Source organism: Protopterus annectens, chromosome 8.part1 (genome assembly GCF_019279795.1).
Source record: "Protopterus annectens isolate FY-2018-M chromosome 8.part1, PAN1.0, whole genome shotgun sequence".
Classification (NCBI taxonomy): Eukaryota; Metazoa; Chordata; order Ceratodontiformes; family Protopteridae; genus Protopterus; species Protopterus annectens.
Window position 1 is genome coordinate 250,394,015 of NC_056742.1, and position 15,760 is coordinate 250,409,774.

Below are 15,760 nucleotides of genomic sequence, written 5' to 3' on the forward strand. Positions count from 1 at the left end.
CATTTCAAAGTCAGTATCAGAACATGTCTGAAATTCTTTTGCTTTCTGTCAAAGGTAACTTCAATATCACACAAAAAAAAAATATAGAGCTCTTCAGGCTTCTCCAGTAAACATACTCTATTCAACTTAACTGCTACAAATACTTAATTGCCTACTCTATATCTCAGTTTCAGATTACACTTGTACATTCAGCAACTCCACTTCCAATCTAGGAAGGGGATTTGTACAAGGACTTTCTGAACATGCTTTGCAAGGGTTTGTTGTCTCCTTTCACCAGAACTTATTTACCACCGACATATCTGTGATCTTCCTCACATTAATACACTATTCCTAACATTACCTTTCTATATCAGCATCATACCTCTTCTGTGCATCTGTAAACCCCTTGAACCATACGCATCTGGTCATTCACCTGTAATGAACACAGCCCTTATATCAATTCTAAATGGCATCTACTTCCTACAATACAGTCTTAGTCACATGACAGTACTTAATATTGGTGGATTTGTAATTAGTTTCCTGAGCATTTTAGAACTCTTTTCCTGTTCCTAACTCCATTACTAGGATAAGTCTTAATCTAGTAGTCTTCTCAGAGTCATAGCAACTTCATATACATTAAGTACAAACTTTGTATGACAACACATCATTCCTGGAATATTTGTAATGCCTCCCAGTCTTCAGCTTTGGCATGTGCAAAAATGTTCTGACTTTAATCCCAGAGGGAGTCTAATGTAGACAAAGTATGACATGTATTTCAAACTTGGCACTTTGCTCTTATTTTACTTCAGATGATGCTATCTTAATCTGTTTAGCAGTCAAACAATCTAATGCCATGCTCTTCTTGTGTCTGACCCCACATTAACAGATTATCAATTACATTTACAACACTGGCCAAACTTTCAAGTAATTGGGCAACAGTTTTTGGAATAGCTCTGATGGTGCAAAAATACTAAACAGAAAAATAGAGTCTTTATCTTAAGAGCATAATGAATTTATAAAATATTTTTTCTATTGTCATCCTAGTTTTATTTGATGCAAGCTGTGTAAAGTTATACTTCTGTAACTGCGTAAATAGACACTGTTATACATGTTAAATGTGGAGCCTTTCTCCCCGGGCCTAGCTGAAAAAGTTTTTCCCGGTAACCATATGCTTGCATATATATATATATATATATATATATATATATATATATATATATATATATATATATATATATATATATATAAAAAATATGTAATCTGCCTCCTCTACCTTTACCTGTTGAAAAAATGGTTTGCATTTAATACTGAAAATAACTAGGCATCTGGCACTGCTGAAACCAACTCTAATAGAGAATGGTCTCTTTTAAACATTTTATTCAGATCTTGAAAAGCAACATGAATGCAAATGCAACCTTTCTGTAAGACCGCAACCATACAACTCACCCATTCTATTTGATCTGTTTTTTATAATTACACCTACATCTACTTGAGTTTCTATTCTAGTCTGGAGACCTACTAGTATTTTCCCTACAGTATGTGTCACTGGCATAGTATCAGGATTTTTTTTTCAAGTTTTTTTTTTATATCTTTTCCAACAGTAACACAGACATTAAATACTGTACATTTACCAGAGTGCAAAAAATTAACAAGTCCTATCAAGATTTATATTCATCAGTACAATGCTCAAAATGAATTACTAGTGACACTAAAGCTTTCTGCATACTTTAAAGAATTCAATTTGTTCCAGAATGTAAAATCAGGTATATTTTTCTTAATTCTTGTAGTTATAATCTTCATCTCTGGCTAACTCATGAACATTCTGAAAGGAGGGCACATTTTCTTTTTACAAAGTTTTATTATTACTGTAATATTCTCTTGACAAATGTCTCTGCACATCATTTGAGATGTCTGCAAGACTACATGATATCGTATACACATCTAACACTGGTTTTTAAGATGTGAATTAATTTACCCTTCCTAGCTTCTCACAGATCAGTCCAAAAGTTCAGGAGAATTAATTTCTTTAAACACTACAAGTTGAAAGAGAATCTTGCATTTCTTATTTTTAAATTCACGTGGCAGCCATTTTGACCTAATGGCTCCACCCAGTTTTCAGACTATATTAACAATACGCACACAGTTCTCTGTACAGTAGTTTCTATCACCAATGCTTTAACCAAGTCTGTCTTCAGACAAAATATTAATCACCACCCATGCCCATGTATTAAAATCACAGCATCTTTTGCAAATTATATAAATGGCACTGTTGCTTCAGTACTAAAGATCCATTTTCAGGTTTCAATGTATCAGCTTTAAAGTTGTAGTGGTGGTGCAGCAGTTAGTGTTGTCACCTCACAGCAAGAGGTTCTTCGGTTCGATTCCTGGCTGGAGTATCTTCTGTGTTGAGTCTGCATGTCCTCCCTGTGGTTGATTGAGAGACTAAAGTAGGTGTCTGTGTCTTCTGTGAAGGTTGGGTGCCGGGCTAGCAATCGGACTCCGTAAAAACCCCACAGCCAATCCATCTGAGGACCGGTGATCTGCTGTGGCAAACCCTAACGGGAAAAGCAGAAAGACATTGCTAATGTATCAACTTTAGCTTTTACAAAACCAGCAATTAATTTTTGAAGTCAACTACATTCAAATTCTTTTGATGTCAATTGTCTTTTCTTTTAACTCATCTCTGATAAGTGCCCTTTGCTAGTACATGATATAAGCAATGGATCTGACAAAGGATAGCTTTTCCTCTTGTGTTCACAGTCATTACTAATATACAAGTCTTGAATTTTAATTGCACCAGCAAATGTTTCCTCTGGTTTACATTTCTGTTAAGAGTGCATCAAAACATATCTCTCTTCCTCTGTATCCATTACCAGCTGCGACACATCCTCACGTTTAGTTTCTCATTTTAGTCTTTTTATTTCACTTGCATTTATTTCTGCTATACTCTTATAATCACTTGCTGTAAATACATCACAGATTTTGATAAGGTCATGGTTATTCTGCTTAATGGCCTGCTGCATGTTTAAGCAATTCACATACAAACTACTCTCTTATTAAGGAATCATACATTCAACAAGTTAACTCTTTGGCTCTACTCTTCAGCTCAGTAACATAGGCATGTATGATCCCTGAAGGACCTTCTGCTATTGGTAGAAAAAGGGGAAAAAATACGAACAAAAATATTTTTCTAACCTAACAATAATTCCTGAATTTCTCTCAAAGTGATACTATTTTACCTTTCTCCTCTTCAATTAAAAAATAACATTTAAATACCTATAAGTTTTTTCCTTACTAATATGGAAGACTACCATCAATACACACTTGCTTTTAAAGTTCCTCTCGCAGTAATGAGTAAATTGAATTTCTGAATTTAAAGCATCCAGAATTCCACTTCAGTGAGCGAACTCCATATGGTTACATTTGGTATTTTTTTTCTGAATGCAAGTCATGCTTCCATAATTCTAAGCATAAACTCTTTAATTACTTTTGACACCATGTGATGTCTGCTGGGCTAGTAAATAAGACCATGAGGATATGATCTCACCTTCATGGCAGTTACTCAAACTGAATTATACACAGACACACACACACTGTATCTTACATGGGAGTTAAAAGTATTACCCTGCACAATTAACAGAAAGCAAACTCTGCAGAAAAGAGAAACAGTTATATTTGTGAAGCAAAGCTTCCGAATGAGTTACAAATGGCTTACTTTCACACTTTCCTGAGCTTAAATTCTCAGATGCTTGAGTATGCTGGCTCAAACTATAATTTGTACAGAAACTTGTTAATTCATTTCTTTGTACAGCAACATTTATATACTCACTTATTAGCAAGTGTTGTGAGGTTAGCACAACAGGGAGAAACAGCAAGACAAGTATTACACTGCCTGTGACTCCTCCACTGCACTGCAACAACTTCACAGTGAGAATAACATTTAGGGGGAAGCTTGGCACCATGCAATACGCTTACTTGTGTGTCACACCTGCACACACATTAAGCAGTGTAAATCAATAAATACCAGTTTGTTAACCAGGTAGGCCCACTAGTCACACAATCTCTTTTTATGGGTAACCCAGGAGGACCTATGTCTGGTCAAGTGACTTTGTCAAGGTTAGAAAGCAGTAATATGAGGGCTGTAGGAATCAAACTATCACAGAAACAACAACTCACAGCCTTAACCCTTTGCACCAGCTGGCAGTCAAGTACTCCAACAAAATCTGTACTCATAACTGTAATTTATACTTTCATGACCGGTCAGTGTGAAGCAAGCTTTTAGGAAGTCAACATATGTAGTTGATCCATCACAAACCACATTCAGACTGCATAGAACATGTGGAACAAAAAACAGAGTGAATGTCTGGGGTTGAGGCAGTTGTCAGGTTGGGGGAAGAGGGAGATTACCTGCACATCTTTGTGGAGAATTTAAGACATTTTTGTTCTTCATTAGTTACATAAAGCAGTTTAATAGAGGTGCTTCACATTTCAATTCATTCATAAAGGAAGAGCAAAATTTTGTCTCAATATAGAAATAACTGGCACTGTACTACTCCTAAATCTGTTTTTGGTAAATCCAATTATAATTCCATTTACCCAACATTTAAATTGTAGAAAATATGACAGAAACCAGCAGCAATGTAGATAGGAACATGTGAGTGGCTCAAAATCCACAAAACTGAGACATAAATACAGCAATATCTGAGAAACTGTTTGGTTAGCTTCAGGACACCTTTTTATGCAGGAAACAAACAAGTCACTTCAGCTCCTTCTTTAATATAAATGCCCCAGGAACAGCCACTTAATTACTTCATTATAAAGATTCTTTCCCTCAGTGATAAAAATTGCCAAGTAAATTATGAGCATGGGGAAATACAATTACACACAGACCTATCGGGAATCAATATCTGTTTCTACAGCACTTAATGACACTGTTTTGTGAATTCAGTTTCGCTATCCTTAATTCTTAACCAACTCCTGCACCAAGTAAGCCATCCTGTCTCTCCTGGAGAGGGAAAAAAAAAAAAAAAAAAAACAGATTTTAGTTTGCCCACAGCCCTCAAAACATGCTCGCTAGTATCAGACCAGGGGTGGGGTGGGGGGTAAGAAGCAGCTTACAACTCTGGCCATTACATACTTTGCTCTTCCACTTCCTTGTGTGTGATACAATATATACACAAGGATAGTAGCAACGAGAAATCATCTCCTCACCTAGACATGTACGTGTTGCTAAACAATATGTGGGACTACAGCTTTTCAAGCTGAGAGTTCTGTACGTACAAATATCTGACTTACATGTCACATTCCCAGTAGCAGATGCATTGTATAGGTTTCCATTTTTGGTTTTAGTAATTTTACAGAAGTATTACAACAGTACACACCCTACTGGATCATAAGAACTATATGGCCCACAAAAAGAATACAATGTACACCTTGCCAAAATACCACCCTCAAGCTGCAACCCCAGTTTCAGAAGGGCAAGACAGGTTTGGATGAAAATGAACATGTAAGCACCTATCCAGTTATCATGGTTAGCCTTAAAAGGAGGCAAGGGTGTCACTCTGCTTAACACACAACAGTAATCTGTTCCAGAGATGTGGCAACCACTGGTTAATGAGGCTACCCCTCTAGCATGTTTTATTTAGATGTCAATGGAGGTTTAGTTCCTTGGTTTGAGTGTTTGAAAATCATTCTTAAGGAGTCTTTGGCAACCTAGAATTTTAGGCAAAAATCTCCACTCATACGTCTGAAAGAGACAAGATGAAGAAATATCAAGTCTGTCTTGACAGCTAACGATTTTTTAGGCCAGCACTCTCTCACCAGAAACCTTTGGAGCCTTTCTTGCTGTCTGACATGCAACTAAGTGCATTGGTGCAATGCACATTGTACTCAATATTTGGTCTAATTAGGGCACAGCACAAAGACAGTAGTACTGTTTGATCAAGACAACATATCTTTGGATATTAGTTGTGCTAAACAGGATTTCCTAACCTGTTCTGCAAGATGGCTGTCAAAGTTGAGGGAACAGACTACCTATACGCTGCAATCCCAGATTACAGGGTCAGTGTGCAGTGGGCTACTGGTTATGTTGTATGCTGTGGATAAGGGATTTTAGTTTGAGCACTTTAAAGTACACCATGGGCTAGAAGGAAGCAGTTCTTGTTGAAACATTTACACATCAGTGAGTGGACAGGCAATACTGCCTGAAATGCAATCACTGGCAAATTTATTTAACCATAAGTCACGTTTTGAAATTTGAATGCCAAAAAAAATATATAGCATAAAAGGAGGAGTTCCAGTGCTGATCCCTGCAGCACTCCACTTCTTATATTATTTGCTAAAATAGCATTTGCCACCTTAACTGCATGGGTTCCATTCTTCAACAAGCTGTAAATCAACTTAACATGCAGGAGTGTACATTTAGTTCCTTTTAACTTATTTACAATGCTAGTATTGGGTACAGTGTCCAAAGCCTTAGCCAAGTCCAGATATGCTGTGTGCAATAAGCATCCACTGCCACTGCCTCTGTAACCTTCTCAAAGAAGTTTGCCATGTTAAATAGGTATGACCTATCCATAACAAATTCAATATCCAGCTGTACAAGATTTTACTATGCTGTTAATGAAGTCAGATATGATGCATTCCATGAATTTACAAATTAGGCTTTTTAGGCTGATGGGCCTGTATTGCACTTCTGTGGAATACCCCCCCCCCCCAGCTGTGTGAGGCATTACTACAGAAATGTTCAGACCTTGGGTATATATCCTGTACCTAGGCTTAAGTTAAACAAGCGCAGAAGAGGTTCAGGGAGGACATGTTTGATACTATTAATTACTTATCCAGGGCCTGTGCAAGGTTTTTTTTTTTTTTTTTATATATATATACAGCTAGGGTATGTTTTCTCTAAAACAACAAAAAAAAAATATTTACTTTAGTTGGGGGGAGGCAAGTGAGACTAAGATTTGTGAAATTTCAATTACTCTTTCTGGGGTAAAGTTAGCACTAAATCTGTCTGCAACAATGTTAGACATGTCTTTAGGGATAAAGTGTTACTCCCAAGTTTCTTACTGCAACTAAAGAAAGATTTGTGGTTTTCTTTCTTACGATTCCAGTTTCAGTTAATTTTTAGCTTTGGTCTTTCAACGGTCATTTTTAGTTCATTGCTCATCTTAACAGAGTCCTTACTGTGGCCTTTATTTATTTTGGATTACAGTGAACCACCAAGGTGGTTTATCTTTAAATTTCCCATTATATTTACTTACAGTGGGGAATGCTAGACCAAAACATTTTTTTATGTGAGAGAAGAGTTCACATGAAAAAGAAGCAGCTGAAGCTTCATGCAGAGTGGCAACACTGCAAGTAAAGTTAGACAACCCACTATAGAATTTCAGCAAGTCTATATACTTAAAGTCCGTGAATTCAGAATTGTTTAATGTTGTAGGGCTAATGGCTTTAAATGAGAAGGTTCCCAAGTTCTGGCTTGACTTGTTAAAGGATGGCGGGGACACACAGTCAACGGTAGAGATTGCCGCCAGGAAAAGATGTAAAATCCAGCCACAGCACCATCAAAAGAACGAATGAGAAGACAAGTTGTAAAACCAAAAACGAATACTTTATTCCACAAACGAAATTCTTTCTGGCTTGACTTGCCCAGAGATGGAGACCCTAAAGGTTTGGTACACTTGAGGGCAATGTTGGTGAGGTCTAAGATGAGATTGTTTCAGCCTCTAGTAACTATTTGTTCTAGGGAGCTATTACTTAATTTGTTAAGGAATCTGACTACATTCAAGTTTAGAGGTGCAGGTACATCAGTAAATTGAAGGAAAGCAGAAGTCACCAAACTTAGGAATAATAAATCTAAAATGCTATCTATATACACCTGAAAAAAAATATATAAATTAAAAGCAAACAACAAATGGGTGCTTGTTATGCATCAAAATCAGCTAGTGTCTACACTTGTACTGTCTTGTCTGTCATATAGCTTATTACACTGTGTTGCCTACAAACGGAGCACAGTGTAACACTGTAAGCTAATCATACATGCACTAGACACCACACCAGCATAAGGAGTATACTTGCCAAGACACAAACAGCACTTGGGGAAGTAAACATTTTGCTTTAAATTTTAAGTTTGTAAATGAGCCATTAATTTATCTTCCAAACTTAAAACATGCACAAAATTATGAAAAAGCCCATATATTATAAGAATACCTGATATAATTATTAGCTTGAACTGTGTATGGGTAGTTATGACTTAGATCTTCGTTTTCAGTGCCACAACTACTTGTACATACTTCTCAAAATATAGTTTCCTGGTAAACACTACTTCACTAGGTATCTTCTGTTTTATGCATCAAAATGCTATCTTCTTCAAATACACCGCATTCTTGCCAAATTCTGATCCCTAGTGCTATAGCTCTTTTCACAAACCAAGTAAGTGACCTTACAAGCAGCAAAACAAATCAACCAAGGTGGTCACAATTTCTGCCTATAAGTACGCAAAACTTCTACACAGCCTTGAAGAAAATTATTTATGCAGTACAACACGTTATTTAGGGGCTCCAAATGTGACCATGTCAAAACAAAACACTATGTAGATATTGCCTTCTGGCTCTCATCTTGGTTTTCTTTACAGTTTGGCATTTTGAAAGATAAATTTGTATCTGGACACAAAAACAACAATATTGCACAAGCTCTTCCAGTCAACTGAGCATCACTCTCTCTATTGTACCCACCCAACTTAACACCTTCCTCCAAGATGCCTCGGTCTAGGATGGGTCTATATTACATCATCAAACATTTAAAAAAGTAACAACGATTAAGTGACCCTATGTAAGTGAAAGCTTACAATATCAAACTGTCAGAACAGCGATTTTTTTTCCCCAAGGGGACAAAAAAAATCACTGTTCCAAAAAAAAAAAAAAAAAAGAGAAAACACTTTATAACATTACATTAAGTGGGGGGCTTCACACAACCCCTACTTAAATATACCAACTCCAAGACCGCACTACAGTACCGAAACGGCAAAGAAAATTATTTCCCTGGGAAAGAATTTGCTTAAAAGCCACGTTGATATTTTGCCGTTTCAGTCTTTTATGTTCGACCAAGACGCATTCGAAAGAATGCGTCTTCGGCCTTCTAATAGGAACCCTCTAGGATTTATACTACACCAACATCCTCACATCATGAATAACAGCACAGCGAGTTACGTAACAGCAGGTGTGAATATCAAATACTTACAGCTCTAGCTGTCTTACTTAATATGATGCAAACCTTTCTGCTTATGTCGGTGAAGGCACATACTCACGGGTCTCCCAAACACAACAGCTCCAGGGTGCAGATAAATTTCCACAATGTCACTTTCAGGCACCACTTGAACTCGTGAAACTTCTCCTTTGGCCAGCATTTCATTCACAAAATCATTCCAGGAAATGTTGCCACCACTAGTGTTGATGGAGTTCAGCAAGCTCATTATTACTGCAATTATAAATAATGTCCGAAGACGTTCCCGGTACATCTGATCTTCACGCTCCTTCCTCTTCTTCTCCTCTAAAGAGAAGAAAACAAGTATTGAATTCAAATGATATAAATGATCTGAACTAAAAATAAGCTGGCATGTTGAGCCACAGAACCAATGGGCCAAAGAAATGGCACACTAAAATGCACAAGGAAAATCAAACAAGAGCATAAGAAAGCATTTAAACTAAAGAACTACAAACAAAGGAAACAAAAATAATATAACAAACCTGGGCAAAATCAATAAAAACTCTCCATGGATAGCCCATAATTAAAAGGGTTCTTGTCAGTTTTGCATTTACTGAGGGAAATATTAAAAAACACCAAAGATGGAAGCAGGCATAAGCATGCTAAAATACTAGCAAGGAACAAAGAGAAAGGCCTGAAGTATACTTACGTTTTTAGGCATTTCCCTCTTATCCAAATATGGTAGTATTGTGACTCAGAAAAGCAAAAGTGAAAAAGCTTAGCAAAACACCTACTACAAAACAAAATTTGTTGCAGACTTGAACAAAAAAAAAAAAACGTCTGCAGAAGAACCAACTGCAGACAGATGTTCTGGTTCAAATACTGAGCAATACTTGAAAAATGACAAAAATTTTAGAAATGTTTAAATTAAGCTCTATCACGTCAGTCATCAAGCAGAGATTATAAAGCTAACAAGAAATTGTCACATTCAAGGAAATTTAAATAAAATAACAATTCTCTTCAGAATTACAAACATGAAATCCCCCTCTTACGATAAGCTGCACACACTATACTACTACACAATGTGAATGGAACTGAACCTTTTTTTTTTTTTTGGAAGAGGTTCTGCAAAGTGCATTTGACATCCCAAAGTAAAAATACACCAGAAGTATATGGTGCAGTACAGTGCAAGATTTGGGTAGAGACCTTTAGCAAATACAGAACTTAACTCCTGAAACCTGTCAGAAAGCACACTGCAACAGAGAGCTGCACGCCTCCAGTGGTATCACTGTGCACATCAGAAATTATCAGCAGCTGACATTTTGGACTCTGAAAATCACGAGGAAATTTGTTTTACACATTAACGGAATGCTTTTCTTAGCTCTCATTATACATGCCACATACAAAGTAGCAGCAACCAATACATACAATTTAAACCTAAATCAGTTTTCACAGCACATCATTTAAAGTAGAAAAATTAACCAGATCTACAAATGTTGCATCATTTATAAACCAGCAGTGTTAAAGCACTGATTTATTAAGGCTCTCAAAAATATTTTGTAAGAACTGTTTAGAAGAGTGAATGCAAACTGTCCAACAAAAACAGGTAAACTTCGAACAGTGCAAATTATTTTGACTTAGGAATTAATAAAGTATGAAGGGAGGAGAAAGATGACTAAAAACAGAAAGAAAAGTACAAATGATACGGCTTTTTAAAAACCACACAATGTTATTTTTCAATATAAAAGTTTAGCATTTTAATTAAAAAAAATGCTCTGTTGCTTTAGGTGCCAAGCTACATATCCAGTTTCTTACAAAGAAATGTTAAGGGAAAAATTTAAACATTTAAGTCCAGAAATTCACAATGATTAAAATATTTACTGATGAATTATGGAGTGCATTGCAATTAAACATGTATACTAAAAAAGGAAACCTTTACCCTCCAAAGTAGTTATACCTTATTCCAGAGGTTTTTTTCCCCGCTATCACTTAATCTGCAGTTTAGCATCCAGAAACTCTTCATTAGCATTCAATTTATTTATGGTCACTTAGAAAATGGTCAAAATATGAATTATACACTATTGGAGAACAAACATTCTCCAACAAGGTATTAAACGTACAAAAAGAACTTGATAAAAATAAGTTTACAGATGGAGATGCTTTCTAAACATGGCTGAAACTGTAAAATGCAAAAAATAGACTGGTTAAACATGGTAATTTCAGATGAATTTACAACTATGATAAAATGGGTCTACCTTGTTTGAACAAAATTATATTACATTGAATCTTAATTGCCCGACCCCATTTCTCCGAAACTGCATTGAACCGAAAGCACGGCCTGCCGAAATCCTTTCCCTGTGAAAGGAACCACTTGGTCACCGTGGTGAACTTTGCCCTTTCTTCAGTGCAGTGCAATCTCGAAGTGGATATATTTAAGTAGGGGGGTGGGGAGGAGAAGCCCCCCTCTACACACACACACACACTTTGGTGGGTTTACTTTTGATCCGTTTGGGCTTTTTCCCCTGGTGGCCAAATGGTTCCTTTCACAGACAAAGGATTTCAGCAGTCCGTGCTTTTGGCTGAATGCAATTTCGGAGAAATGGTATCAGGTAAGCAAGATTCGATGTAACAATTTTGTTCAAACAACGTAGACCCAATAAAATATACATTACGGCAAACGTATTTTATTTGTAGTACTACAGTATAGAACCTTAGAATGTTGTTAATACAATCACAATCATTCAGACTACTGAAAAACTACAATGTGAAAAAATGCTAAAATGCTCATGACTATTAGGAAATGTGAGATAATATGGGATGCATTACACCTGATGATTAACATTAAACACTTAAATGTTCATTGACTCATGGATGTTCTCAGTTTGCTAGGCTATATTAAACGACTGCTTGCCACAGGGTTATCACTTGTCTGTCTTTACACAGGACAGTCTCTAGTTGGACAGTTATTTCTAGTAGGGAAAAAAAAGCAACATGAAAATGAAAGATGCAGTGATTTTAGACCAAAGATGCTTCCCAAGTTTCATCCAACAATTTATTCTGTAGCTGGAACACCTTAAAGTTTTATGATAAAACAGAACTTAAATTCCATAAGAGTGAGATTTATATTGACAGAAAACTTATGTCCAAATCCTTTGCATTTGTTGGGAGTATGCTCGACCCTGCAAAATTAAAAATGTCCCACTGTGGGTATCTGAAAAGGTTGCAGCACTGGTTTATAATGATAATCCTATTACAGAGCTTCTGTATTAAGGCATTTGCAATAGCTGTCTTTTCAAGATAAGCAATTTAGAAAACAAGAATAAGGTATACATGATGTTCATTATTCCCACTTCTGCAATAGCCTTCAGGCTATATGGGTTCATTTCTGACAAACAGCTGGCCAGCTTCAAAACTTCATACAGTTTATCAGCTCTTTTTTAAGGGCTGACATCTGGATAGCTGGATACCACAGGCAGCATTCAATGAATCCTCCAGGACTGCCAGTTCAGGAAGGATGGGAGAGGAATGAGATACAACCATTTATAACATACCACAGCATCTCCTCAGTACAGGGTAAACATTTTTCTGTTCACATAAAAATACCTCCTTCATCCTGGTAATGGTCTGACTGAAAGAACATTCCACCACAGGAAGATAACTAAAATTTTACTCAAAATCAGAGAGTTGGGCTTCAGAATCTGCAGAAGCCCTATCACTGTCCTTTTTTTCACTGTCCTTTTTTTCACAGGAATAACTAAGTGGATGCCCACCTGTAACAGCTTCTATGTACCAGTACTTACTGCCTGCTATGCTTGCCTAACCAAGGTAAGGAATTTTTTTTTCAACAGTCATCACTTGTTCAGAAGAACAGTGTTTGTTTTTTCTCAACAGGAGTTCCAATAATGCCAGAACGACTCGAAGGAAAATGTCTGCCCAGTCTAATCGTCTTTTGTCCTGGCTACCTCGAGAGAGATCTACCTTCGCCATTCTCGTACTAGTTTAGTTCTTAGAATATTTCCTACTATGTAATGAAATATTATTCTGTGTGTTTGTTATTATTATCCTCAAGAATCTGCATCCAAAATCCTACTCTCTATTTCTTGCCTCCACCACCTTGCTTCACCATCATCCCTTTCCACTTTGAATTATAACCTTCTGCTTGGGCTGTGTATATATGAACCTCAACTGTGTAGCTGTAAAATATCCATTCAAATCAGGTAAACCTAAACCACCTTTTTGTTTTTCCTCCCAGATAAATTCCTTCAGTTCTTTAATTATTTTTCATAACTTCCTATTTGTGTTAAAAAAGTATGCCTGAACTGTATACAAGACTAAAGGGACTAAAATAATTTCACTGCTTGCATCTTACTATCCATACCCATAAATAAGAGTTTGCAGTTTCTCAACTTTTGCATTACTTTTTATTTATGTATTTATTTATATATTTATTGACATTTGATTACTAATAAAGTCTAACTGGGTAGGAGCCCATTTTCAGGGGAGGCCCAGAGAGTATTACAAAACATTTTAATAATAATTTTAGAGTCTTTAATACAAAAAAAAATGCAGTTTAAATAATTATACCAGACTGTTCAAAACATTAGTGACAAATAAGTTAGAAAAAGTTTAGCCCATTTACAGAGAAATGAAAAATAAGTTGGTATAATACAAACATGAATTGCAATACAAGTGGCTGAAAAGAAGGCATACAGTATATTTAGAGAGAAAGCCAGGAAAGAGAAATTGACAGAATTAAAGAATTGAGTCAAGAAGGGAGAATAAGGAGAGGCAAGGTATGAACAAGTATTTGTCCACATTTAGTCATAGTTTATCCTGGTGCTGAGCAAAAACATAGCCAGCTTTTGGCTAGGTAGTCTTTCAGAATGGTTTTGAAGGATGTTGACAAAAGCCACAGACTATAAAAAATAAAAATCTTGTATTGGGTGAACATAATCACAGCAAATACAGCAGTAACATACTGCTGTATTTGCTGTGATTATGTTCACCTAATACAAGATTTTTATTTTCTAGTCACTGTTTGCTGGCTCTTATTTTTTGGTTCCTGTATGAGTCTGTTTCTTTGAGCCGTGCAACTGCTTACGCGCAGGAGGTTTGTCTTTGAGGTTTGTTGACAGGAGTTTTTGGTCATTAGATCATAATGACAGACTAGGCCCATAGCTGTGTAGAATGTCATTTAGTACTGGACAAGCAGATGGATTCTGGATAAGGTGTTACACTGTGTATATGTTAGTTGTTGGGGTAGTTCTAAGCAATTTATGCTTTTTAGTGCTACACAGTACTAGGGTCCAAAAGAGGTATTTGCTGCAAATTTAGCAACTTTGTTACAGCATTGCTCAAGTTTAGATTTTTGGGATGCTTGAAGGTTAGAAAGGATGGGAGCGCCATAAAGAGGTGAAGGAAGTGATAAGGAGTGCAACTGTACCTTTAGTTATATCAGTGAGAAAGTTTTTAGCGATATAAAGCATCTCAACTCTGTCAAATGAGATTTCTCTGCATCAAGACTCACCAACAGAGGTATTTTCTTACACTCTGCTTCCCTCTGGAACATCGTTTTTCTATTAATTTTGTCAAATGTTTGCCCACCCTCCACAAAACCACACTGATCCATATCTTTCAATTTTGGCAATATCTTTGTCATTCTTTTAGCCATTATAGACATATACACTTTATAACTGTAGTTTAAATTTGACAGGAGTCTATATGAAGCTGGGTCTGAAGGGCCTTTGCCATTGTTAGGAAACAGTTAGCACACCTTTCTTCCAAGATGCTGGTGTTTTCCCCGTCTTTTTAAAATGCTACTTTCTTCCCTCCTAATTTCCAAACTTCCATAGGAATACCATCTGTTCTTGGAAACCTTCCTCAACACAGATTATACATCACAGTTTTTACCTCAAAACATCCTATGTTAACTTATCTGCTGAGCCTAGTTTACCTCTAACCTTGGCATAATTAAGTCTTCTATAGACATTTCCATTTGTACTCTTTCTTGATTTCCACATTTTTCTACTTTATATAAATTTTCATAAAATTTCTGGAGTAACTCTAAAACCTTTACAGAATCTCTGGTTATTTTACCTGTTATAGGCTCCATAAGTTTGGTGGCAACCCTTTCGATTTTCTGTTGCCTAAATCATTGTGCTAAAAGTTTTTGTGCTCTGGAGTTATCAAAAATAGCTGCTTAACTGTAATCTTTCTGAACTCATGCATATAATCAGATACTCCATTCTTTTCTCTTTAGTACTCTGCATTTGCTCCTCCTCTTGCTCTGAGAGTCCTTATTCTGCAATACTTTTACTGTCAGCCTCTCTAAGTAATTTCTACTACTACTTAACCATATCTTTTTCTCTTTTATTTCAACCCTATTTTAAATTCCATTTTATCCTAATCACTAGTTATAACTTCTGAAGACATTTCTACCTTCCTTAACTCCTGAATAATTTCCACTACCCATTCCTTAAATTCCTACTGTTTAACAGGTAGGTGGAAAAGTGACAGCTTCTTATTTTTACTTCATTACCCTGTACTTTTATCGTACTTTTTATTGGTGCATGACCAG

The 15,760-nt window shown here is 36.3% G+C and overlaps 1 protein-coding gene across 1 annotated transcript in view; it reads right to left on the reverse strand.

Annotated features, from left to right (window-relative positions):
- Positions 1 to 15,760, reverse strand: part of SPG7 (SPG7 matrix AAA peptidase subunit, paraplegin) — an 898,665-nt gene that overhangs the window by 632,047 nt on the left and 250,858 nt on the right. The window contains exon 4 of the mRNA XM_044081590.1: positions 9,237 to 9,528. Within this exon, the coding sequence (XP_043937525.1) occupies positions 9,237 to 9,528 (292 nt within the window). The remainder of the gene's footprint in view (positions 1 to 9,236; positions 9,529 to 15,760) is intronic.